Here is a 27048-nt window from a genome sequence, read left to right as displayed (position 1 = left end):
ATTGCAAAGCCTGTTTCAAGCACTGATTTAAGACATCTCCTTATTTCTCACATAAGAGTGCTATTTAGAGAGGGCAATAACATTTTAACCAAATTAGTAGAAAATATTTGTATTGAATGGACAGCCTGATCTAGCTAAAGATGCCTCTGCTCACTCCAGGGGGGGTTGGACAAGATGACCTTTGAGGGTGCCTTCCAACCTGAGGTAATCTGTGAATATGTGACTTGTAGCCCTTCATGGGTTGCAACTGACAATGCAAGCTGAAATCTCTGCTTATAATGAAAGAAAATCTGATGAAAATTATTCAGTCTCTAACTGAGCTATTGGGAAGGTTTAGTGAAGTCATTTATTCAACTTGAAACAATTGAGTAACAACACTGCCATTAAGGATGGTGAAGCACAAGAAAGGGTATCAGCTGAGCCAAGGTCACAAAGCAGCTAAGTTCTGGGTATGCTCTTGTCATCTTGGAGGGACAAGCTGATTTCTAAGAGCCTCGAGTGTTTTAATGCTTGTCATCTTGTCTAAATCCCAAAGGAATTAGGAGTTACAAGGGGATTTCTCTGTGAGTGGTTTGCTCTCTGTGGGATTCTTTTCCCAGCTCCTTGGGGCAAGCGTTCATACAGGCACACCCAGGATACTGGGCTTTGAAAAGACTAAAGCTTACCTGTATCAGATTCAATCCTCTTCCCAGATGGGTGAGTATAAGCTTGACCAGGCTTTTGGAAATAAAATGGTAGAGAAGCAGCTTTAGAAAGAGTGGGGGTGTGAGTTACTACTCCAGTGAGAATGTAGAATTGCTCAGGAAAGGATTGATGAGCTCTAGACAGTGTGTAGGAAGAGGCCCTTGAAGTTAGAGGGCAGTTTGAATTATAAAACAGATGTTCCAGTTGTTATGGTGACAGGGGGTCCTGATGCACTGCTATTGCTGCCAAAGAGGTGTAAAAGGTCTTTCTGGTGAACAGGAGAGCAGGAAAGTATGCCCAGGACTGACTCTGAAGCCCAGGAGGGGCTTAGGAACAGGAGTGTGGATCTTCTGTTGGGTGTCTGTATGGGAAGTGTCATTTTTTTGTCATTTATGTTGCTGATATAATGACTTCCTGGCCACCCTCTAGTGAGCCAGAGGCCTCCAAGGGGGAATAACAATTCTTATTTTCAAGAGGAAGCCAACCCAGTAGAGCTCCCTGCATAGTGTGTCTCTGCATGCTAGTGTGACAAGCAAGTGAGGCAGGGGAGAAAAGACACTGTACAGTGCCCTTTTGTTAATCAGCCCATTCAGCAAAGATTTCCCTATCAAGCTGGATGATTAAAACCAGCTTCTACTTCTAGGTTCATCTGTGGCCAGCCACAGAAGGCAGAACAATTCTCTTTAAGGACATGGCCATTGCTGATTTGTTGTCACCTCTTCTTTCACTGCTGGCTGCAGGACAGCCAGATGCAGCTGGTTCAAACCCTCCTTGCTGCTGTGTGCCAAGTACACCAAGATGACATCAGTGGCTGAAATTGATGTATATTACTGGGGGACTGAATGACACAAGTAAGGGGGCAGGGGGGGAGGTTGGGGGTTAATTGTCACCTGTTCAGCAAAATGGAACTCACAGTAGTAAGTCACTTGGGTGTTTGCATACATTATAGTAGCAGCTTAAATAGTGACTGAATATGAGGTCATCTTGTCGGTGTGAATCTAAAAGGTAGGCTTGTGAATGTCTTGATTTCTGTTGGCTGAGTAAGTACCCTGTAGTCATTTCTTTCTTCTTTTTCATTACATCCTGTGTTATTCCTGAGTTTTTCAGAAAGAAATGTTTACATTCTTATGCTGCTCACTGTATTAAACAGGTCTCTGTCTCTTCACTGCATCCCAGTCTTCTCAAATTACTTACATAGAACTCTGTTCTATGTCTCTCTGTTCTATGAACTCTCTGTCCAATAGAGCCCTGGACTAAATCAAGGTCCTGTTGTATGTGAAGTTTGCCACAGAAAGAAAGGAGACACAGGTTCCAGGTCTGCTCCTGACAGCTGTTGCCATGCCTGTAATGTACTATTTATAAACAGAAAGGCTGACAACTCAAAAGACTGATTACTACAAGTCCCACAAAGTTTGTTTCTTCTATGGATTTTGCCTGACAGTTAGAATTTTAATTATTTATATATTTTGGGGCATAATTAAATGCTTCACTGTACAATGCTAATCAGCTGGGAGCTGTGGCAGTAAGAGTTTTATGATGCCAAAGGGCTTTCCCAGTGCTAATGCAGCCAGCTCCAAAAGGCTGTGGAAACAGAGACTCCTCCATAATGCAATGCAGCTCAGCCTCTCTGTATGCTGCAGGCATTGCATCCATTAGCCTATAAATATTTGAGAAGGCCAGGTTGGATGGAGAAATATGTTAGCTCCTCCAGCAGCCAGATGTGTTGTCCAGAAGCATAATCCATTAGCAAACGCTGTTCAGCTATTGGCAGACAAATTCTTTTCAACACCCAGGGAGCATTACACTGAGAGAATCCCAGCCTCCCATGACAAGTGTTTGCCTTGTCCTTGGCAAAAATGGAAATGGTAAAATAATGAGCCAAAAGCTCTTCAGAGAACTGCTTGCCATACATCCAACCTCAGCCAAGGGGTCCTTCAGCTGGCTCTGATATGAGTGGTATAAGCAGGCTATCACAAGGACTAAGATGCTACTTTTTAATGCCTCACTCAGCAGTTCTAGTCTGCTCCAAATAAAATACTAAACCAAATAGCTTAAACCATCATGTGGATGAGACAGGCTGTAGAGGTGGTATTCTTAAATAAATGCTTTTTAATTCTCAAGAGTGGTGAGAGATGACCTGACAGTATAAATACACTCAGCTGTGACAGCTCAGCTGAGAAGCAGTAACCCATTAACTGATGATAACTTGCCTACTTACAGTCCCACATCCCTTCCTTTCTGACAGTTTTACAAGTATTAACTTTAGTGCCTTGTCCTCAATGGTGATGGAACCTGAAAGGTTCCTGTATGATCATAAAGATGGAGTTTCTCAGATAAGAGACTGAGAAACTAGGTCACATGTAACAAGAGATTTCACTCTATCAATGTCACTTTAGTTGCAGTGGGGTATGGCATTGCCATCCCTCTTCCCTTCCCTCTAATACCTGACTATAGATACCTGCAGAGTGTTAGCCAGTTCATCTGTTCAGGGATGAAGGATCTATCTTCAAATAGGGTTCATCCAACATGTAAGTCTAGCAACTTGATCCAGCACCACAGCTCAGAACATTTTTTTACAGGAGATGCTCTACCCTAGCAGTTTGGCTGGGAAGAATTACAGATGCATCGGAGTAGTTTATGCAGGGGTATATTGGTAGATCTGGAGAGGACAAAAAGACCGAATCTAATAAATGTGAGAGGGCAAAGCTGGTCTCTGCTACTTTGACAGTTGTTGCACAGTTTCAAAATTCAGCAATGTCTTGGTGAATTTCACTTTAATTCCTCAGCTCATACTGAGAGAACTTCCTGACTTTGCTAGGAAAAAAAAATATTTGTATTGATAAAGGGTGAAGACATCGAGAGCCACAGGAGAAAATGTGGCATGCTGCTTCCTCCAGAACCCCTCTTACAGTTTCTGGGGGGATCCTAATGTCTGTTCCATTCAGTTGTTCAGTTCTTGGTTCAAGTCTGTAATATTAAGTCTGTCAGTTTAAGAAGGACACTGAGACTCTTGAACGTGTCCAGAGAAGGGCAACGAGGCTGGGGAGGGGCCCGGAGCACAAGCCCTATGAGGAGAGGCTGAGGGAGCTGGGGTGACTTAGCCTTTAGAAGAGGAGGCTCAGGGGAGACCTTACTGCTGTCTACAACTACCTGAAGGGGGGTTGTAGCCAGGAGGGAGTTGGTCTCTTCTCCCAGGCAACCAGCACCAGAACAAGAAGACACAGTCTCAAGCTGTGCCAGGGGAGGTTTAGGCTGGAGGTGAGGAGAAAGTTCTTCACAGAGAGAGTTGTTGGCCATTGGAATGGGCTGCCCAGGGAGGTGATGGAGTCACCATCCCTGGAGGGGATTGGATGTGGCACTTGGTGCCATGGTTTAGTCATGAGGTCTGTGGTGACAGGTTGGACTGGATGATCTTTGGGGTCTCTTCCAACCTTGGTGATTGTGTGATATTTTGGAATCAAGCCTTTGTGTAAAGGTTGGGGTTTTTTTCCTTATTATATGCAACATCAGCTATTCAATTGCATTAGTGTTAGCTTAACAGTTTTGACATTTCTGCTGCAAGCATAAACAGAAAACAGTACTGGTTGATCTAATCAAAAGTTAGCCATCAAGGGACTATAGCAGCCATCTCCTAAGAAGAGAAGCAGTAAAAACCTTTAAGAATGTTTTGTGATTGTTGGTTTGTTTGTTGAATTATTTTTAGAAAACCAAAAAGGGTACCAGTTCATTCTCCTCATCTGACATTTCAACTTAAGAAGGCCAGTGGCTCGGAGTTGTTACTGGCTGGGATTCAGCAGTTCCCAGATGAGAGTCTCTGGGCTATAAAATACAGGAGCTTGTGCAGAGTGAACATGTTAGTCTTTTCTGCTCTTCAAACCATACCAGTAGTATGTTTGGAAATCATAGAATGGCTTAGGTAAGAAGGGACCTTAGAGATCATCTACTTCAACCTCCCTACCATGGGCAGGAACACCTCTCAACCAGACTCGGGCTGCTCAAGGCTCATTCAACCTGGCCTTCAACAGCTCTAGAGAGGAGGTATCCACAGACTCCCTGGGCAGCCTATTCTAGTCTCACCACCCTTGTACTGAAGAATGGCTTTCCAAAGATCCAGTCTACACTCCCTCAGCTTCAAACCATTCCCCCTTGTCCTATTGCTAGACACCCTTATGAAAAGTCCCCCCTGCAGCCCTCCTGTAGCATCCCTTCAGGTATTAAAAGGCAGCTCTAAGGTCCCCCTGGAGTTTTTTCTAGGCTGAACAACCTCAGCTCCCTCAGCCTCTCCTCACAGCAGAGTTGCTTTCCTTCCAAATGCAGGCAACTGCTTCGTGTAGCCATGAGATGTCAGCAGAGACCACAGCTTCTGTGCAAACCACAAAGCAAAAGCTCTCCAAGTTCGAGAATTCATATGAACACCTTGCAGTATGTACTGCCCCTACTAACATGCATCCAAAGATTGTGACAGTGACAGGGCTGTAGAAAGCACTGGCAAAAAGGGAGAGAGAAGTCTGCGGGCCTTGAGGAAGCCTTTGAATTAGTGATTAGAACTGGCCAGTAGCTCTGTGCACTCTGCCCACTCAAACACATTGTCCCTGCCCAGTACATCTATTTTTCTTCACTTTAAACGCACCTAGGAGTTTGCTACTCACCAGAAAGCAATGGGAACAGCCAGAGTCCTCATCTCAGCAACAGAGTTTGGGGAATGTAAGAACCAAAGAACTGTAAAGAAGCAGCAGTTTCAGTACAAGGAAGAAGCTGATAAGGCCACCCATGTCAAACTGTAAAGCTCCTCCCAGGATGTTTTCTCTTTCTAGCATAACTCTTCAAAATATTCAAAGTTTATTTGACTATTCCAAACTATCTTTTTTTATTCAGAAGGAATTTCAGATAAGTTCTTGAGTCCTGTGTCCAGTACTGGGCCCCTCAATTTAGGAAAGATGCTGAGTTGCTGGAAGGTGTCCAGAGAAGGGCAACAAAGCTGGGGAGGGGTTTGGAGCACAGCCCTGTGAGGAGAGGCTGAGGGAGCTGGGGTTGCTCAGCCTGGAGAAGAAGAGGCTCAGGGGAGACTTTATTGCTGTCTACAACTACCTGAAAGGAGGTTGTAGCCTGGTGGGGGTTGGTCTCTTCTCCCAGGCAACCAGCACCAGAACAAGAGGACACAGTCTCAAGCTGTGCCAGGGGAGGTTTAGGCTGGGTGTTAGGAAGAAGTTCTCCAAAGAAAGAGTGATTGGCCATTGGAATGGGCTGCCCAGGGAGATGGTGGAGCCACCATCACTGGAGGTGTTTAAGAGGAGACTGAATGGGGTGCTTGGTGCCATGGTTTAGTTGATTAAATGGTGTTGGGTGATAGGTTGGACTCGATGATCTCAAGGGTCTTTTCCAACCTGGTTAATTCTATTCTATTCCATTCTACAAATATTCATGAGAAGATTCTCTTTATTACCATTGTGCCAGATATTGCAAGGAGCCAGAATGAGAAATTTAGGAAAGCCATGGAAATGAGAATTGCTCTTACTCAATAACAGATTCACTGGCTTTCTAATTAGATTTGTTCATCTGAATATTTTATATTGTATCTGCACAAGTACCTTATAAATCCCTACCACATGTGATACAGGCATTTCATAGAATCATAGAATCAAAAAAGACTTCAAAGATCACCAAGTCCAACCTGTCACCACAGACCTCAGGACGACTAAACCATGGCACCAAGTGCCACATCCAATCCCCTCTTGAACACCTCCAGGGATGGGGATTCCACCACCTCCCTGGGCAGCACATTCCAATGGCTAACAACTCTCTATGTGAAGAACTCTCTCCTCACCTTGAGTCTAAACTTCCCCTGGCACAGCTTGAAACTGTGTCCTCTTGTTCTGGTGCTGGTTGCCTGGGAGAAGAGACCAACCCCCTCCTGGCTACAACCTCCCTTCAGCATCATATAAACAGATCTGCAGGAAAAGTGAAAGAAAACCAGATATCAGATCTCTTAGCTCTTCCACACTTTGGTAAATAATTCCCAGCTCTGAGATGTCATTTTATTGAATTTCACAACATCCAAAAGCCACTGTAGAATAACACCTGTAATAAATATTCAAAAAAAATAACTCAGGTGATATTTTACTGTTACAGCTTACAGCAATGTCTGAGTAACATCATACAAACTGTATCACAAATAGCTTCACCAGAACCAAAACACAGAACTATCACATTCGACATCATTCACAAAAGCCGGTGGAGTTTTGGCTACAAAGGATTTTTGACTCACTCTTTTTACAGAGCTGATTTGGTATGCTTTAACTTGTAAAAGGACTCAGTTGCACAGTCTCAGCATAAGCCAATGTGGGAAAGATGTGAAAAATTATGTGGGAGCAAGTGAGAATTACAAAACTGTCCTGGCTATTCACAGAATTTCTACTGCTCAGTCTATTCAGGATTTCTACCCTCCTTTCATTCTGATAACAAGCAAGGTCTGCCAACTAAGGTCTCAGACTGGGATTCAGAAACTCTGGGTTTATGTGACCTTGGGCAGTTCTTCTGCTTCAGTCCTCCATTCACAGCAAGGTAGTAATAATGTTGCCTTCTATCTCCACAGACTGCAGGCTCTCAGAAGCTCCCTGCCACTATTTTTTTGTAAAGTAATTGGGACTGTGGGACCAAGCTTAGAGATGAGCTCAGTAAGAGCAAATGTGCCATCTGTAACACAAGACACAATGACAAAATTGTTCTGGTATTTAACAGAGGTAGGTAAATGATGCCCTTTGCACTCCAGGAGAAAGTACAAGGGACTTGCCCAATGCCCCTGAGTCAGTTTTGAACTGCAGTATGCTGAAGTCCTCCAGAAACACACCATCTAACAGAAATGTAGCGGAGGGAGCTGTTAAAGCATGGAACTCTTTATCCAAAGCCACAGCAGTCAGGGCAAAATTTCCTCATTAATTTCAGTGGCCACCAAAGCAAGCTTCCTCTTCAATGCTATCAGCCAGAGGAAAAGCTAATAAACAAAACAACTAGACTGCTTGGTACCTAAGATGAAATTCAGGTATCCTGTGTTTTCTGCTTTACTCAGCAACTTTTAGCACAAGTTAAATGTATTCAAACGCAAACCGTGTGCACAAATTTCAGGAGAAGGAAGCATCATTGGAACTGCTTAGCAAAAACTGGGAAATGCATCAGATACATCCTCTGCATTACAGAACTTAAATTCCAGCTACTAATAAGCTGAAAGAAGTAAATATATAGCCTGAGTGTCTGATAGACTGGGTCTGGCTACAGCAACTAGGGAAAACACCTGCCTGGAAAACTGCTGTGTCTTTCTCCTGCAGGACACTCACCACTGCACTGCACTTCAGAACCTCACCATCACAATCACTACCATCTGCTAGATAACTATTACCAAATCAAGGCCTTACAGCCTTCCATTTTACTACAGCAGCAAAGCTCATTTTTAGTAATTATGTCTTTGTTTCCACCCTCTAAGTAATGATTTGGGGAAAGAGAACATGATGCTGTGTCTCTCCTCAGACAATACCTACAACAGACATGGATTAGGCTTCTGGGGTTTTCTGCTTCCTAAAATCACTCCATTTTTGTGTGTTGGCACACAGAAATTATGTGACTGTGGTACAGGAGAGAGGATTCCCTCTCTGGGGAGGCATGAGGGAAAAGAAAGCTCTTACAAATATGGATGGTGTACACTAAAGATTAATATTCACCTCACAAGATGTCCTAGTCATGTCCTAGTGCTGGGAGTTATCACCAGGGTTCTCCAAACATCCTGAGGTTCTTGCTAATCTGGTACAATTGTACTTTGTGCAACATCAACTGAGCAGTGAACACCTCACTCTCTCTCCCTGGGTTCAGGTTTACAGATACCATATATCTCCATGGTCCTCCAAAGGCAGCAGGAAGATCATCCTACCTTTCACAAAGGAGTCATCTCAGAGCAGCTCTACTGGAATCCTAGGCATACTTACTAGGAGCCTCAGAGGAGAAACCAAACACTAAGTGGATCATGTATAGTAGCCTGCTGGCTGCTCTGTGGCACTTTGCTGGGACAGCAGAAAGCAGAACAGAAAGCAAGAAACCTGCTGTTTTCTAAGCAATGAATGGAGATGCCTTTTGAGTTGGCAGCTGAAATTATTTCCAAAACACTAACCCTACAATGGACTTTCTTCTGAAGTCACAAGGGTTCCCTTATTGACAACACTTGAAATGTTTCACTGATTTATCAGCATCTTCGTGTTTTACAGCTAGCTGCCAGGGAAAAAGGCTTTAGGGCAGCTGACAAGACAGTCAGTCACAGCCTTGCCACTTTTATTACCCATGGTGACCAGCTGGACCAAGCCTTCCCAGGCTCTGCAGGGCTCTGTGGTTGCAGGGACACCTGCTGCTCATACGGCCTGCTGGCGCCGACGCTTCGCCCCCACAGTCCTTGCTGCCAGCAGGAACACAGCCCCGGTGAGCACTTCTGCCACAAAGGAGATCCAGACCAGTGCCAGCGACCAGCCGAACCTGATGTCGATTTCCACCAGCAGATCCTTACTCCTCAGCAGGCAGACAGCTTCTTCAAAGGCAGCAGCTGAGTATGCAATGTAGACACTGATCCCAGCAAGCGTTACAAGAGCTGAGAAAGAGAAATGTATTCAGCTAGCTGCAATCCAGTGCAGAAATGAGAAACAATTAACTGGGTATCTCTTAGGGCTCCTTTGCCACCCCTTCCCACCTACCCAGGCCAGGTTACCAGCTAGCCTCTGTTTGTCTTTGAAATCTAGTTGAGGCTGTTTTGGGGGAAAGGGTGAGAGGGTAAAGGTTAGGGTATTTCTGTGCACAGAGTTGAATGTGTTCTCACTGTTAAATACTGCATCAAAATGTACAAAAGCAAGCTTCCCATTGTGAAAATCTAGTCGTGCCTGTCTTTTACAGGCATCCAATGCATGCACATCTCTGTTTTCAATGGTCATTTCTCATTGCTATGCAACACACACAGTTGTTTACCTCTATGCAAGAAAGCCCACTGAGACAATTCTTGCATTTCAAGTCAGTGACCTAAACTTAAGCTGTTTTCTGATTTTTACTATTGTCACTAAATGTGCTGGTCTTACTGTCACCTCCCATCAAGTGTTGTGGACTCATGGCTATTCATCACTTCCAAATAATTGAGTCAAAGACATCCTTGGAGCAGACTTTAAAATAAAGAAAGGTACCCAAACAAGAAGCAAAGAGAATGAAAGGATTATACAGAAGCTAGCAAACATCCTGGGTCTGGCATCCATGTCACTTCAAAGGACATCTACTAATTAAACTCATAACTTCACTGGACCAATGGCAGGAAAGTTGTGATAGAAAGCCCCTGGATTCAAGGGCTATAGCCCAGGGAAAGCTGGAACACTTGTAGGGCAAGATAGCACCTTATCCAATGCTGAGGGAGAAAAACTTTGGTCTGGCTTCTGTTCAAAAAGATAGCTCTGGATGAGTCTGCATTTTTGCCAAAAAGACAAGTTTGAGTAGAAGCAAACCAAGACAGATGAGTATTTCTGGCCTGCATCAGGAATAGTGTGGCCAGCAGGAGCAGGGAAGTCATTGTGCCCCTGTACTCAGCACTGGTTAGGCCACACCTTGAGTACTGTGTCCATTTCTGGGCCCCTCAGTTTAAGAAGGACATTGAGACTCTTGAACATGTCCAGAGAAGGGCAATGAGGCTGGGGAGAGGCCTCAAGCACAAGCCCTATGAGGAGAGGCTGAGGGAGCTGGGGTTGTTTAGCCTGGAGAAGAGGAGGCTCAGGGGAGACCTTATTGGCGTCTACAACTACCTGAAGGGAGGTTGTAGCCAGAAGGGGGTTGGTCTCTTCTCCCAGGCAACCAGCACCAGAACAAGAGGACACAGTCTCAAGCTGCACCAGGCAGAGTTTAGGCTTGAGGTGAGGAGCCCTGTGAGGTCAGGAACCCTGTGTGTAGAGGGAGGATGGAGAAAGTTCTTCACAGAGAGAGTTGTTAGCTATTGGAATGGGCTGCCCAGGGAGGTGGTGGAGTCACCATCCCGGGAGGTGCTCAAGACGGGATTGGACATGGCCCTTGGTGCCACGGTTTAGTAGTCATGAAGTCTTGAGTGACAGGTTGGACTTGATGGTCTTTGAGGTCTTTCCAACCTTATTGACTCTATGATTCTATTGTGTTATCCAACAGCCAAAATTCATACTCATATTTCTGATTTCACCCATGCTATGATGTTTGTACCTTTTTCTAGTCCTCTGAAAGAAAGAAAAACACCCCAAACATTTCATAGCTTTTGTCAGCAGAAATGGCTATGACTGTTTTGTTGGCATTTTCAACAAGGTAGGGTGAGTTCTGGGATACTCTTTCAATGCAGCCACATTTCAAGCAGATAGAGAAGCATATAGGATGCCCTGGGATGGGCAACAGCTCACTTCTGTTGTTTTTCCCAAAACCTCAGGTTTCTGGAATTGTATCATACAATATTTCTTTCTGCTGAGACAGAACTATCTAATCAGTACTGAACTTGGTGAATTGGACTAGCCTATAGGACTCTGCATGCCCATAAACCACATCAAGCCTCAGGTGAAACAGCTGAACAGTTCCACCTGTGAGGGAGGAGGGCCTGGTCCCACAGCAAAGGCCACCCTGTAGTCTCTTCATGCTGTCCTGGGAAACAGCTCTCGTTGCATCTTCAGAACATATTTCTAAGCACCCCTCTTGTAATGGTGTCTTTGTGTCTCCTTTCACTCTTTACAACCCCAAGTGTCTTAGAAAGGCACAGTACTCCAGTCCTCAGCAAGATAATCATGCATTGCACTTCACAGCTTTTCATCTTTCACTTACTATATGGAGTAGTTTTCAAATTGCCTAAGCCTTTCTAGTGAATACAGCTGTCTGATGTTCTAAGGAAACAGAACTTACTTCTCTTTTGCAGAAGCATAATGGGGGTGGTTGGTCTTTGTAAGAGCACTTCAGACTAAAAAAGGTCAGTCAAGACTTTGAGAAAGCAGCATTTTCTTCCATCAATTTCTTAACATTCTCTTAGAAACAGGACTGCACAATCAGCTGATGAGGATCAATACTGAGGATCCCCTTCTCTGTTGGAGAAAATTTCTATTTCAAGCTACATTTTGAGATAGTAATGAAAATCTGTTTGGGGAATCTGATTTAATGGAGGTGGATTTAAACCCAGTTTTCCTACTTTGATAGAATGTTTTTAGTTTTAATTCATAAGTGACTTTCTAAAACACATTCACTTCCATCTGAAATGCTACGCTCCAACTAAAATAACTCTTTGGGGTTTCCTTTTGTGGCCCATGGTTTGGAGACCACATTCTAGTTCAAAAGTAGCAGTGACGCTCACCTAGAATGCCTAGCAAGACCCTTTCCAGGAACCCATTGCAAAGCCTTTGACAGAATGCCAGTTGTCTTAATAGTTTTAAGACCTGTGCAAACCCTATGCATTACTAATTCCAAAGTCACTTCTCCGTTACTCCATTACCCTGTCTGTAAAGAAGATGGGCACTGGTCTGAGAAGGCATTAAATCTCTAGTGTTAAAGGGCACAGCAAACACCTTGTGCTCAGTGTGACTCAATCCACAAGGATGTATAGTTGTGTGTGATTATTTGCCTTTCCTGGCTCTAAGTGGCAGCTTTCTATTCCAGAATCCTGTTAGGAGCTGAGCAGACAGCAAGTGAATGAGCACCAGCCATATTCTTAAACCTTGTTTAGCCTTTTTTTTCCCCTGGAAGACAAAGTGATGCTTCCCAAATACAATCTCCTATTATTTAAAAAGGTTAAGCTGGGTGTCTGCTATAATACCTCCAAAAAGAAAAAGCAGTCCTGTCATTAGAAGCAGTAGGTAGGCTCTGGCAAGAATACTGATGAATCCAGTCATTCCTCCAAAAATCATCAATATCAGGCTTAGAGGCATCAGGATGACAAATGTTCCATGCATGTCTGAAGGAAAACAAAGAATATTAATACTCTCATATTTATTATGGTGCCATATACTAATAATTATTGAGTGCAGAGCCCCTGATAGGGATCAAAGCTTTATTTTGTGCTTCACAAACAAGGAGTTGGACAATCTCTTGGATTTTCAGTTGAAGATGGCAGGAAAAGGTTACACACAGAGCAAGCCCTTCAGAGGATTACAGCCTGTGTTTCAAACAAAGACCATAGATATAAAGGATATGCCTACAAGGATACATTTAAGCATTAAACAGTTCTCAGATATTAAGCCTAGCTGGGTAACAGCTGATGCACTGCATATCAGACAGTCACTGGCAATCTTAATAAAAAGCAGCCCTGGTTATCTGAATCATATGGACCACAGTGAGTGGCATTGTTCTGTTTGGGTGGTGAGATCCAGCAGATGCCTTGGTTAAATGCTTTCTTTTCTGTCACATGTCCTCTGCTGAACTGATCTAGCAAATTGCTGACCTTTTCCTCTGTTGCAGCTGACCATCAGCTGGAGGTAGATTTTCCCATCCAGCTCTGATTCTGTGCCTGTCATTGTTTCTAACAGCAGCTTTGCTAAGTACATTAACCTATCCTGGTTGCTTCCTCCCATGCTAAACGTTTTACATTAGTCTTTCTTGATCCCTGTAACATTTTAATAGCTGTGTAAACAGAGGGTTGCTATGTATTTTTTATATCACACTGTTTTTTCCATCATAAACCATCTTTGTCTCATTGCTTCCTCTCATGCAATCTATCCACAACATTCAATCCAACCTTTTCTAGAATAATAACCCCCCAAAAAAAAGTAATTACAGCTTCCAGTATCAATTTATTTCATAAGAGAGTGAAGTGCTGAGTTACTGAGAGAGAAGAACTTTAAATCCATGTCCTAAAGGGCCCTAGGCTTCAGTGTCTCGTTTAATTTCACAGAGGAACAGTAATACACTATTAGCTGGTTACAAGGGAAGGGAGTCAGTTAAGAGCTCACAGTGTGTGTGATCAGATGATCAATTGTTTTTTCAGGCACTGTAACTGCCCACTGAATTGGAGGTACTCCCCCTGCCACTGGGTAAGGATCCAGTTTATCCTCCTCTGTATCCTCCTCTCTCTCTTTAGCTATAGAACCTTGGATGGTTTGGAAAGGCCTGCATGGGATTCTGATACCCTGAAAAGGCCTTGGGGTGATAAAATCTGGCCTAAATAATGTTTTTAAAGTATGAATGCAAGAGTAGTATAACTGTCCTCAGACCTGGCTCTGCTGGGAGGGTAGAAACACAAACTAGCTTACTGCTGGGGCTGATTTGTGATTCTCCAGGTGTTCCTCACTAGTAAATGGTGCTGCTAGCAAACTATACCTCAAGACAGTAGCACTAACAATTCCTACTTCTTTGACTTCCCATTCATGTTGTGATTTCCTACTGCAGCTAGGACTGTAACCTTAGCCAGGAGAAGAGCAGATGAAGATGAGGCTCTAAATGCAACCTTTTGAAGCACAAAGAAAACTAAGCCATACTGGAGCATCCTCCTGGGGAGCATCACAGATTACACTAATGATCTGTGACAGTTGCATGCAACATCTGAATAGCTCTCATTTTTATGCCCTCTTCAGTGAAAATATAGGCCTGAGGGATATCCCAGCTGAAACCCAGAAATCCCACTGTGATAGAGGCTTACTTTTTCCTACATACTGCTGGGATCACATTTCTCATGAATCACCTGCAGCTTTTTTGAAATCCAGTATTTGATGGATTGTATTTGATTAAACAGCACTTTTAGCACCTCTAGTGTTCTAGTTCAATACCTAATACCCATTTGTCCTTCTTCTGTGAAACCTGTAACTGCCTAGGAAACTTATTCTAAAGTGCTGCCATGGAAACCACTCAGGAATCTGAATTCATGCTGTCTGGCATATGATATTATGCCATTATATTCCTTGATTAGAGGGACAGAATTAGTTTACAGAAGGACATGACTTAAAATATCTTTACTGTGTTTCTGTCTTCAATCATCATCTGTGAAAGAAGTTAAATCATCTATTTTGCAGTCATTTTTAGTGGCTTTGAGGGTGTGTTGAAATAGATATTTACAGATTATGTATTATACATAGATCTGTCTTCATGTTTATGAAATTTATCTAACTATTAAACAAACAAACAAACAAAAAACCTCAAACAACCCCTAAGCATTGGGCACAAGAAGAGGTACGTGCACTTTCCTGTAAAACAGAACTGGGTTTCCCACAAACTTCTCAATGCCTGTCAATCCAACATAAAAGATCCATTAGTTTCATCTTGAATATACCAAAACAATACTTCAGAGCTGTTTCACTAAAGGTTTGACCACCTGCCTGTAAGAATGCCACCTGCAGTGTGTCCAGATCTGTGAATTTGCCACAACATCTCTAAACTACCAAGCAACACAGCTGCTGCTGAGTTGTAACAGGAGTCTGTGGAATGAACTAGAAAAACTGGACAGCATCAAAAGTAACCAACTGCAGACTAGCAGTGTTGTTGATCAGCTCTTGTTAACATGGTGGAGCTTAACTGTTTCAAACTAACTTTGGATTAGTTTGCACAGCTTATTGCACAGCTTATTTAGGAAGAAGCTCTTCACAGAAAGAGTGATTGGCCATTGGAATGGGCTTCCCAGGGAGGTGATGGAGTCACCATCCCTGGAGGTGTTTAGGAAGAGACTGGATGGGCTGCTTGGTGCCATGGTTTAGTTGATTGGATAATGTAGGGTGATGGGTTGGACTCGGTGATCTCGGAGGTCTTTTCCAACCTGGTTAATTCTAATTCTAAATTTATAATAGCAAATGTCTCTAGAAATCTGTAATAGTCACTTACCTCACTAGAAATATTGCAAATGGAGCCAGCTTTATTAGAAGGATTTGTTTATCTTCGCCAGCAGTAACTAAACAGCCAGTTAGAAAGACAAAAATCCTCCAGCTGAAACAGAATGCTGGCAGCAGATAAAACAAGTGAAGCTGTTCTTTGTGACTTGGCAAAGCCAAGAAGTAATTCACTGAGAAAGCCTGACCTGCTTGCAAGGAAGGAAAGAAGCAACTTAAGCAATGAGCAATAGAAAAGAACTGCTTGTGTCTGTAAGGCTTCTGGGCTTGAATCCCTGGGATACAAAGGCCTTGATTCCCTCTTGTTCAATAGAGAAAAAATTATGATGGAGGAGAGCTCATTGGGTTAGAGTACCCTGGAAGAATTAGCTAAGCTCTGGACTTTGTGTAACATGTTTTGGCTTTGTGCTCTTCTCAGACAACTGGAAGACAAAATGCAGATAGCAGAAAGAAAATAGTGCTACAGTTGGTAGAGGTGGGCACTGACAAATCCCTTCAATACAAACAGGCAGAGTGGTAAAGATAAGGGATGCACTGTGGTTCACACTGTGTTGCTACAATAGCAGTGAACTTGAAAATTAGGAACATTCATTAGATGTCACCCATTAGGTCTCATCTGCAGTGATATCAAAGTTATCTCACATTTCTGTATATATTTATTGTTGTATCTGTTCTAAGTACTGAGCCAAATGATCACTGGAGCCTCTCTGAAGGACCCCTGCACTGCTACACAGAAACAAGTTTAGGTCTACAATTACCATATTGATTAAGTCAGGATTTTTATGTACATCATTTGGGTCTCACTTCACTTGGCCTCTGGACTGGCTCTTGACAGGTATTCAAGCCCTAGCTGATTCATTCTGATAACTTAAAATCAAAAGGAAAAATAGTGAAGAACTTTAAATCCCCCAGGAAAAGTGCAATGGCAACCAAGGAGAGTCTAACATCAAAAAGCTGTTAACTCAGTAAAAATGAAAGCAGGCCCATCAAGACTGGAGAGAAGTGTGAAAGTACTTCATTAGTGACTGTCACAGGGTCCACACACTTTAAGGAAATCCAGGCTAGTTCAACTGCTCTATTAAATTACTTTTGTTGAAGAAGAAAACAAGACAGCTGCTACATTACAACAACTGAAGCATCAGCAGCTTGCCCTTGCTGCAAAGATTGCTTCCCTACAGGAAGCACCAACTTGCTTGTAGCCTCGTGGTTCCAGCTATATTGATATCTAAAATAGAAATTAAAAATAAATACCCTGGGGAGAATCATTTAAGCAGCTGCACACTCCAGTCTGGGGTTTATAACAGGGAAAAAAACAACATTTACTTCCAGCCTTATACAAGCAGAAACCACATCCATTAACCAATCATCTCTGGACAGCTCCAGAACAGAGGACAGCCCTAAAAAGTGAAGAATAGAATAGAATAGAATAGAATAGAATAGAATAGAATAGAATAGAATAGAATAGAATAGAATAGAATAGAATAGAATAGAATAGAATAGAATAGAATAGAATAGAATAGAATAGAATAACAGGAAATCAATCACTGGCCACAATGTTCATGTCACTAAGAAAAAAAATCAGGATTCTCAGAGGCTTAATCATGCATTGTAGGTGCCCAGTGCAGCTGGTTTCTGTGTCAGAGACAGCCATGAAGAAATAACAGTAGTTCAGTAGTTCCTCTCCTGTCACCTTTCATAACACTATCCCCAGCTCTGCAGTGTAGGTGAGACCCTGCACTAGTTTAGGGTGCAAAGCTAAGATTTCAAGAGAAATTATATGGTTTGTAACTTTGCATCTGTTTGCATCTTTGAACCAGAATGGCCTATTACATTTTGGCCAAAGAACACATTGTAGAAGTTGCCTTGATGTGCCAAAAGCCAAAACAAAACAAAAAAGAAAGAAAACAGAACCTGTTCCAACCTGTTCTATTCTATTCTATTCTAACAAAGACATTACTTTCTTCTTTTCACAGCTCATCTGTCCTGCAAGAAACACTTGAACCAAGTCCAGAGTCCAAACTGATTTTGATTAGAAATCCTTACAAATGTATTCATTTTGCAGGGATTTAATTACATTGGTGCTGTCTTTACCTAAATCTATACTGATATTGATAGATCATTGACAATACAACTGTGGTAAATGAAAAGTATTTATATTACCAAAAAAAAAACCCACAATAGCAACCTTGCCCAAATGGAACCTGGGATTTGGCTGGTTTGGGGTTTTTTTGAAAGGTATTATTTTATTAAGCTGCAATTCCTGGGGGAGAAATTTCTGTAATTAAATACTGCCATGCCTTCTGTGAACCAGCTTCCTTCTCTCTGTATGTGATCCTCAGCATTTGGATGTGATTCTGACTGTTATGTTTCTTCTACTGGAAAATGCCAAAGCTGCTGAGAACTCTCGATGCAGTCTCCTACCATTTGGTGAGAGATGGGTTCAGAAGTGGCTCTTCCTGCTTGTCTCCCCTAGCTGGCGTGGCAAGACACGGTATCTGGGATGTATTTTCTGACAGAGTTCAGTTTTAAAGCTGACTTTGAGAGGGCTATCTTTAATCCTTTATGTCCAAAAGACACAAACAACCGTATGAACTGTAAGAAGTGACACTTTCAGTTTAATCCTATATGGGACAGAGGAAAATGTACATCTCCAATATCAGGAAAGCTAGTGGCAGGTAGTCTAGTGGTGTATTTCTTTAGACAGTGACTGGTGTTTTAAAACAAATATAAAACCATGCCATAAGGTAATCTGTAGCAGGTAAATATTTTATATATTGTTGGTTTGAAGGGAGAGAGGGTACACACCATACATTCAGCTGGATGGAGTGGTAAGAAAATGGCAAGCTAGTGCCTAATCCATTAGAGAAATTGCTCAAGTACTCTTGTGATGTGAAAATACATCATACTCTCAGGCTAAACAAGGCCTAGGTTGATTTACTAAGTAGTATTGGTGGTAGCACAGAACTTTAACTTCTATGCCCAGTTTTAGTTTGCCAGGAGCTCAGCTGGAAGCATGCCATAAGCCTAAAAAGAATCTGCTGGGGATGAATAGGAGACTGGAAATGTGAAGGGAGGGAATGTGAAGGCTCTATGAAGTGTATGTCTTCTGGCAGTGACCACCACTCCTGTTTGCACTTAGAGCCAGCTCTCTGCAATCAGGTATAGATTTTCTCACATCTTCCCTGCACTTGTGTCTAGTGAAGACATGCTAGGAAGAGAACTGAAGAATGGGGGATAGGATTCACAATGTATTACCTAAGTGCCTGCATTAGGAGGCAGCCCATCTAAATCTTTTCAGAAGGAACTGGGATCGAGTAACTGAAGTTGACATTGCCAGAGCTCCTGAAATTCAGTTTGACAATTGAACAGAGAGAAATATGGTTGTACAGCTAGACAGACTGAGATTAATTCCATGGCAATGTGCCTCACAGACACCTGCACAGGCACACCCCGAGAAAAAAAGATTCTTTATTTTTGACATAATTGATTAGAGCTGTGCAATTACCCTGCTGCTTGCCCCATATAGCAACACCTGAAGAAAATACTCTAACTACATTGGGATCCATGATCCCAGAAATGTCCTCTAGAATTGTGGTTAAAATGTGCTGTAGATGAAGGTTTGCCCTTATCTGTCTGAATATGATTTGGTGACCAAAATCAGAAAAATTTAAGGAAGAATTGTAAGGCTGAAGTAGAAGGTAGTATCACAGTATTTATCAAACCTAGATGTCCCTCAGAGATATCTGTAATTCCTAGAAGTAAGAAGTACTGATATGGCTCTTCCTATGTTCAGCTGTTATTGTTGTGGGCCTGTAGCCTTGTCATACTGAAACTGCATCGAAGCTGAAGAGCTAAAATATCAACAAGTTCACACTGTAGGGCACTCAAACCTACTAAGTTCTTTCAGTGATAGTATCTTTGATTTCTTATCTCATCTTTTTTTAGGCTGTCTATGCCTGCTTATGATAAATTCTGCAAGTGTCTTTGTAGACCTGAATTGTTTGTCCAGGAACCTAAAAATAGGACTGATATGAGAGTGAGGGATAAAATTCTCTGAGGCTCTGAAGAGCAGGTAAACAGAGCTATGAATCTAATTTTCACTCATATTCACTATTTTCTTACACTTCATTACTACCAAGGAGCTGTCCTTTGTTCCTAAGCCAATATCAGTTTTATAACCAAATGGTCTTGGCCTTTGTTTTTGCAGAGTTCACCTTTACATTGAAGACCTATGGTCTAAAATCTCCTTGTCTGCAAAAAAATCACAGCTCCAAAACCAGGAACTCAACTTTTGAAATGCTAATCATTAGATCCAGAAATTGTAGACTCCCCAAACATAATAGCTGAAGTGCCTACGGTCAAGGTAAGGTTCATTCTGGTAAGGTTCAGTAAACTTTGAACCCTCTAAAAGGCTTAAGTGATCCAGCAGATGATTATTTTGCACAGTTTCCAGCAACATTAAGCAGCTAAGGCCCTCTGTCTTAAGTAAGGAAGAGTAAAGAAATGGCACCTTTCAATATGAAAGCCCAGAGAGACAATGTGCTTGTTAGTCTTGAACCCGTCAATATGTTTGCAGAGCTGCTGCAGTAGCCCACTGGGATCTTATTACAACTTCAGCTTTCCAGGTACTGTTGCAAGATAGCTACATTAGCATTAGTACCTCACAGGCTTGTTTTGCCATATTTCCTGCACTTTCAGCTCTATCATGAGATGCTGCACCAAGAGATTAAAAACACTCTAAGCCTCTCCAGAGGACTGCTCAGGAAAATGGATGGTTTTGAGGGAAAGAGTACCATTTTAAGACACATGACAAATGCATATATTCTGCTTGCAATGGGAAAACAGCCAGAGTCAGAGAGGAGAATTGAGTAAAAAGAACAAAAAACCAAGCAAGCTCATATACAAGCATGCATGAGCAAAGCACTGTGCAGAATATGATGCAAAGAAAATAAATCATATGTTATAAGAAGCCTAAAAAGTATTTGAAAATGTTTAGTTTGGACTTCCTGAAAACATTCTCACCAATGCAGTTAGAAACTTAATCTTTTTGAACACAATGCTCTTCAAAGACTGCTTTTACTCATTGCTTTATTTTCTTAAATTCCCACATAAGTTTTTTTCCAGTGCAAGGAATCCCACTGAAAGGGTAGACAACAACCTGTCTCAAAGACTAGCTTAAACATGTACTTAAGCATTTTCAGTGATGGGAATGAGGGGGGTTTGAATATGTTTGCCTTTTATTTTTAGTAATTGTGTACCTTCCTGAGTCATTTCAGGCAGAAACATCTTGCTCCTGTGGAATAAATTACCCGGACTTGACATCCAATAGATGGCTATTTGAACAGTAATCCCACTAATGAACACATCCAGTGACAGATACTGTACAGAAGCAGAGTCAAAAGGCTATCTCAGAGGTCCCACTCCGAATCAGAAACAGGACTTTATAAGTGGCCAGGGAGGGAGGAAAAGGTGGATGGAAAGGATAGAAAGAGTACAAAAGTTACTCACACAAAAGTTGTCTGTGTGATTCAGTGATGTTTGCATTCTCGTGCCGGAAGGGGTTTATCAAAGGGTAGCATTCACTCCTCGCTAACAGAGAAGGGGAAAAAACAATAAGCAAAAGCTCTGCTGTAATACTGTATCACAATATAGCCTCTTCCTCTGTTGTGTGTACTTATAATTCACATAATATTATCTGCTTTAAAACCAGTCATTCCTAGGTAGGGACTGAAAGGAGGGTATTTCAGTACCCAGCATCAGCCAACTTCTGCTCCTATGAGGCCAGACCACTGAAGTCAAGAGGGAAGCATCTGCTCATTGCAGTGGGGCTCAGGACAAAGAGAGAATTCACTCAACCTGATCCTTCTCCCCTGCTCCACTGGTTGTAACATCCTTTCTTACCTATGATAGGCATGACTTCTTACTTTTAATAGTGACACCAAAGCCAAAAGCAATGGGCCTGGCATACAAATTAAAGTAAATGGGGAAAATCCTGTAATAGCCAGGAACTGTCAAACACCAAGCAATGACTGGGTGAACGTATTGGGTTTTCAGTCACTTACTTTTAGTTAGCATGGGATTCAGTTAATTTCATTTATTTATTGATACACATTTCAAAGTAACAACATTTATATGATTTATATACAAACATTACCTCTTTAGATATAAAATATATATATATATTCATTAATGTTATTGACATTTATATTCTTTATATTCTTATTTATCGTTTTAATGGCTTTAACCCAGAACTTTCACCCCTTAATTCCCCGACTCAAATGAAAAGCTATCTTTTTCCTTCTAAATGGTTAACGTTTATTAGATTAGCTTGCATTAAAAGTTAATGTAAAATTAGGTTACAGCAGCAGAAAATTTGCTCTCCCCACGTCTCCTTTGGAAAGTAATACAAGAGACATTCCACAAACAACTGCCGATGGGAAAAGAGCACGAAGAGAGGAGCGGGCTGGTTCCCTGAACAAGCCAAAACGAGAAGCTCCGCAGCCGCCTGCTCCGGTCCCCCGGGACTAGCTACGGCCACAAGCAGAGCTGCCCCCTGCAGCCGGACAAGCCCACAGGCGGCTCCCAGCAGCCCACATCCCGCTCCTAGCCCGCCCACAGCTGCGGTGGCGGACACGCGTGGCCCGAGGCCGGCTACCCGTCTGTCTCACCCGCCCTGCCCTGCCCTGCCCGCCCCACGCCACTCACCGCGGCAGGTCCGCCACAAGCCCGAGTGCGAACTGAGGGCATCCGTGCCGTTCCGCGACGTCTCCAGCTTGGAGGCATCGATGATGTACCAGAAGTCCGTCGCGATGGCCACCACGAGGAAGACGAAGCTTGAAACTCCCACCAGGGCCACGAAGAGGGAGAGGACGCCCAGGTTAAGCTTCATGCTGCTGCCGACCACTGCTCCGCCTCAGCCAGACCCTACCGTCGTGCCTCACCTCGCCGAACGGGCCAGCGGGAACCCGCCTCAGGTAGCCCGCCTGGAGCCCCGCCCCGGCCGCGGGCAGGAAGGGCTGCGTCCTTCTGCACTTAGCCTGCCGCCGGGCGGAGCGGCCAGCCCCGCGTCCCTCTGCTCTTAGCCTGCCGCCGGGCGCAGCGGCCAGCCCCGCGTCCCTCTGCTCTTAGCCTGCCGCCGGGCGGAGCGGCCAGCCCCGCGTCCCTCTGCTCTTAGCCTGCCGCCGGGCGCAGCGGCCAGCCCCGCGTCCCTCTGCTCTTAGCCTGCCGCCGGGCGGAGCGGCCAGCCCCGCGTCCCTCTGCTCTTAGCCTGCCGCCGGGCGGAGAGGCCAGCCCCGAGTACCGCCGAAGCACCTCGGCCCCGGGGCGCGACCGGGAGCTGCTGCTGTTCCGAGCGGCTCCACTCGGTTCGCTTTCCTGCCCTGCCCGACAGCCCCGATCGCTGGCCCTGCTCTCCCCTCGGAGGTCTGTGGATGAGTGTGTAGGGAGGTGGCGTGAGCAGGGCAGCCCTTGCCGTCCTGTAAACAAATGTCTGTCAGGAAATGCGGGGAAAGGGTTGCCTGACAGCTCGGGCACCTTTTGAAACTCGGATGGTCTCACCTCAGAAGGACAAAAGCTTTCTCATTCCAAACACCACTGTCCTTGAGGAGAGGGAGCAGAAGCGAAGCCAAGGTCCGGGGGGCAGTGACAGCGCTGGTGTTCTTGCAGCCTTTCTGTTGCTGTCAGTATTTACAAGAGATTTCCTCTTGCTCTTTGCCTTCCAGATGCCGATCTCAAAAGGATGGATCTAACCTAATTTAGAAAGTGATGTGAGAGAAGGCAGTAGCACGGCAATTGCTGCCTGATGCAGTGATGTCTGTACCCTGCTCGGGAAGCATCCCTAATGGAGGGAAGGACACAAGCAGTACATCCTCTTCCAAAAAATCGGGAGGGACAGATAGTTTCCAAGGGCACACATGCTCATGTGTGAGGCCCTAAGCCACACTTCACCTCTTGTTGATCTTCAGCCCACTGAAATCTGTTGGATAGCAAGGTAAATTGCAGTAACACAACCTTGGGTTTAAATCCAGAGAGTATTTACTATGGAGTTTTACTGTGTCACTTCACTGCCATAAAGATACAGTGCAGGTAGGGTCAATAGGGCATCTTGTTTTCTTGTAATTCACTTCAGGCCTTCCAGGGAATTGCTAAGTAACTCCTAATCATTTAAAAGAAAAAAAAAAATCATTCTTGTTTTGTTTTCTGGCATGGACACGTGCAGAATATGTGACATCATTATCCATCCATGGCAACAAGCTATCGTGAACCATTAGGGTTTAGCAGTAGAACCAGTTAAAAGCAACATACTCCTTGAGTGAGAGTTTGTTTAAACACAGTAATCATCAGCACTACAGACCACATTTTGTTCTGTAAAAGCACTGAAAGGTGTGTGCTGCTGGGAGTGTAACAGACTTTCTCTTCAGGAATACACTGCTAAGCAGCTACAGCAGCATTCTGAGCTTTTGCCATTTTTTTCCCTCACATCTCCAAGTTGCATTTGCAATATATGAAGTTGCTGTGTGGTTCTACAAACTAAGCGGCTGTTACTTTGTTGTAATTGTGGTAGTCTGGTGATAGAAGCCATATGAGGTTTGTGAAGCAAGGTAAAATGTTTTGTTTGATTCAGTAAGAAAAAATGAACAAGATTTGGGAGCGTGAGGCTTAACTGGACCCCAAGCTTGCATGTTTTTTCCAACTATGTTTGCAGAGATACTTGAAAGGTTTTCTTAGCCCCACAAGCACCATGTATTGAGCAGATGTTTTATCAGCTCTCGTAAATCTAAACGAGAGCCATTCATACATCTAAACCACCACACCACTGTAATGATCAGTCATTGGCCCTTCCCAGTGAAAAACAAGGGAAAGCAAAGGGTGTAAAGCTGAAGGAACATTTAACCCAACTGGATCCAAGCTGTTAATCAGGTATTGTACAAAAGTCTTGCCAGCAATGATCTGTGTCCTGGAGACTTCTTGTCCTAATCCCAGGACCCACAAAGTTCTGGACACATGCTTATTTTCAGAAACATTAAATAATTTGTTTTAGCCAGTAAGATATGAAGAGGCCCTTGTAGAATCTGTCTAGATTAACTTTATGCTTAACAAAAATTACTCAGCCAAGCCCTGATCCTTTTGTGGCCAGACTGTGATGATAGAAAACTTTATCTTAAGAATAAATCAACTCTACATGGAGGTTTAATTTCCACATCAGCATAATCTACTTCAGGCTTTTTTTTTCCCCTCATGCTGAGGAAAAATTAATTCCTGCAAAGTCAGAAAACTAAAAAAGTAGAGTTCATCAAAACATCTTCAAGTATTTATTAAGAAAGGTTTGCAATGAAAGGAAAAAGGCAGTGGCACAGATTCATTTCTAGCCTCCTGAGGTCTCTAAAAAGAACACAAGACTCTGAAAGTTAAGGTAGGATTTTCAGCATAAAAGATTCAAAACTTTAATCTAGCCTTAGTGGAGAAGGAGTAATTTCTTTTGCACAGACAGATTTGGTGCTGGTTAGATCTGCTAACATCAATCTGCTGCTTAGAATATGAGAGATAACTCAAGAAATGCTCCCAAGGTTGTAGCCAATCATTCGTCCACAGAGTGCAATGCGGCAAAATTAGCAGTCCTCCAGCCTGAGCACAGCACAGGTTGTGTAAGCAACTGTTACCCTATGCTTTCTGCTGAAGGATTCAGAGAAGGTTGTGCTCTTGGAAATCACCAGCACCACTTCCTGGGACTCTTTCCAGGCAAAATGTATCCTTAGTAGAGTTCCTTCTCAGTTGTTCTGAACTCGTACTGGAGTGGTGCAGTGGAGGCCACAGCCCAGTATGCTTAGTGATTCAGAGCTAAGATGAGATCCTCGAGGTAAAGTTGCTGTGGAAGTACTATGGTAATTGTGTTAATACTGGAAAGGAGTGAGTGGAAGCAAGAGAAAGTGGTTTGGCATTTTGTGGTCAGTCATTCTGAACAGTCTACTGAACATCAGCACTCAGAGTAGGAAACAGCATGCCATATTACAAACATGCCCGCTATCAGCAAAACATCCACCTTCTCTCTGGACTTTGCTTCTGTTTGGATGCGAAAGCCCTATTCCTCTCACAGGTCCAGTGCTTTTCTCGTTTAGCCTCTAAGTTCAGTAAGCATGTGTACTTTTTAAGATGTTCATTAAAACCTCTATTTTTTTTTTTTTAAATAGTCTTCTTACAAAATGAATTCCTGAATTTTCCCCAATGTTTATTGCATTGCATTTCCCAGGCTCTGTATTTGTGAAAGAGATGATTGAGTTACTAAAAGTAAATTACATGTAAACTGAGGAAGAGAGGGACTCCCACACTGTTTACCCACATGACTGCAGGGAAATAAAAGCCAGCCAGTATAAATGTGCACCAATGACTGTAATTAATTGCTGCAACAGAAACAAGTACACCTGATGTCATGCACAATCTTTCCCTAGGAAATATCACTTCTTTTTCTTAATTTTTGTTTTTACATTGACTGAAGGAATAAAAAGAAAACCAATTTACTCATTAGCATTCCAGTAAAGCTAATTGGATTCTGAAATTTACTGTTCTTTTGAACTGTTAAAAAAGCTTAACACAATTACTTCCCCTGTGGTTCAAATGAGAGAAGCTGAAAGGCACTTTACAATATTACAACATTCAGGTTTGCTGCCCAGGTTTTGGCTGATTGGGCTGAGGTTTGACCATTACTTCTCAGATTTAATCTTTACATCATGCTGTTGTACACATCCATTTTTTTGAACAGCCACAACCTCTAGTGAATTCAAAAGAGAATTTACCAGACACAATTTATCTGTGAGGAGAGAATGTGGGGCATGTATCACATCCCAACCTGATCTGCTAAAGAAACCGATGGAATGGAGACATGGCACAAAAGGGGGATCATGTCTGAAGTACCCAGTACAGGTAATCACAGCCAACTTTGGGTTTTTTTCAAGTCTTGTTGTAAATTGGTTTTGATGGGAAAATAGTAGTTGAGGTTATAGTAAGAGTAGTAGCTTCTTTTGAGCCAGCTGGCCACACTATATTCTGTGACCTTACTGCAATAAATTCTAGCAATTTTACTCTAGCAAATTGCAGCCACAAAAAATCCTTTTCAGTTGCCATTTCTCAGGGAAGCATCTTCTGTCTACACATAGACAGCACTATCCATTTCTAAATGTATGTAGAATAATAATATCCCTACAGTGATGTTTGCACAGACACAAAAGAATCCAAGGTTAGTGTTCGTTTTTCCTTTAGATGCTTTATAAACTTTTCCATGATGTCAAGTTTTAGTCTTAGGTTTTGTTCCACTGTGATACTGGAGCAGCTTTACTCCAGGGTCACTCAGGAAGTACACTGCCAAGGACACCTAAGAAGGCTTGTTTAATAAAGTCATTCCTTTTAGGTAAAGATTGCTAAAACATGCTGTGGGAAAATGAAGAAATATTAATATCTGTCTTTCTGGTACAGAAAAGGAGATGACTGTGGAGTGTTACAAACAATAGTTTTGACTGGCACAAATCAAGTGTGCACTTTCCTTTAACACATTCAGGTTCTA

General features: G+C 42.9%; 1 protein-coding gene across 2 annotated transcripts; it reads right to left on the bottom strand.

Annotated features, from left to right (window-relative positions):
* Window positions 1-9074: 9074 nt before the first annotated feature.
* TMEM114 (transmembrane protein 114) lies at window positions 9075-22473 on the bottom strand. 2 transcript variants are annotated; one of them, XM_009898818.2, is made up of 4 exons: window positions 22200-22473; window positions 21003-21083; window positions 12500-12637; window positions 9075-9307 (listed from the first exon to the last, which is right to left on the bottom strand). In XM_009898818.2, exons 1-4 carry the CDS (start codon window positions 22381-22383, stop codon window positions 9075-9077), a joined length of 636 nt encoding a protein of 211 aa, XP_009897120.1. In that variant the 5' UTR covers window positions 22384-22473. The 2 variants fall into 2 exon arrangements, with proteins under 2 accessions (XP_009897120.1, XP_054017320.1); XM_054161345.1 differs by lacking the exon at window positions 12500-12637.
* Between the last annotated feature and the right edge of the window lie 4575 nt (window positions 22474-27048).

Source organism: Dryobates pubescens, chromosome 4 (assembly GCF_014839835.1).
Source record: "Dryobates pubescens isolate bDryPub1 chromosome 4, bDryPub1.pri, whole genome shotgun sequence".
NCBI lineage: Eukaryota > Metazoa > Chordata > Aves > Piciformes > Picidae > Dryobates > Dryobates pubescens.
This window is presented reverse-complemented; position numbering and strand designations above follow the sequence as displayed.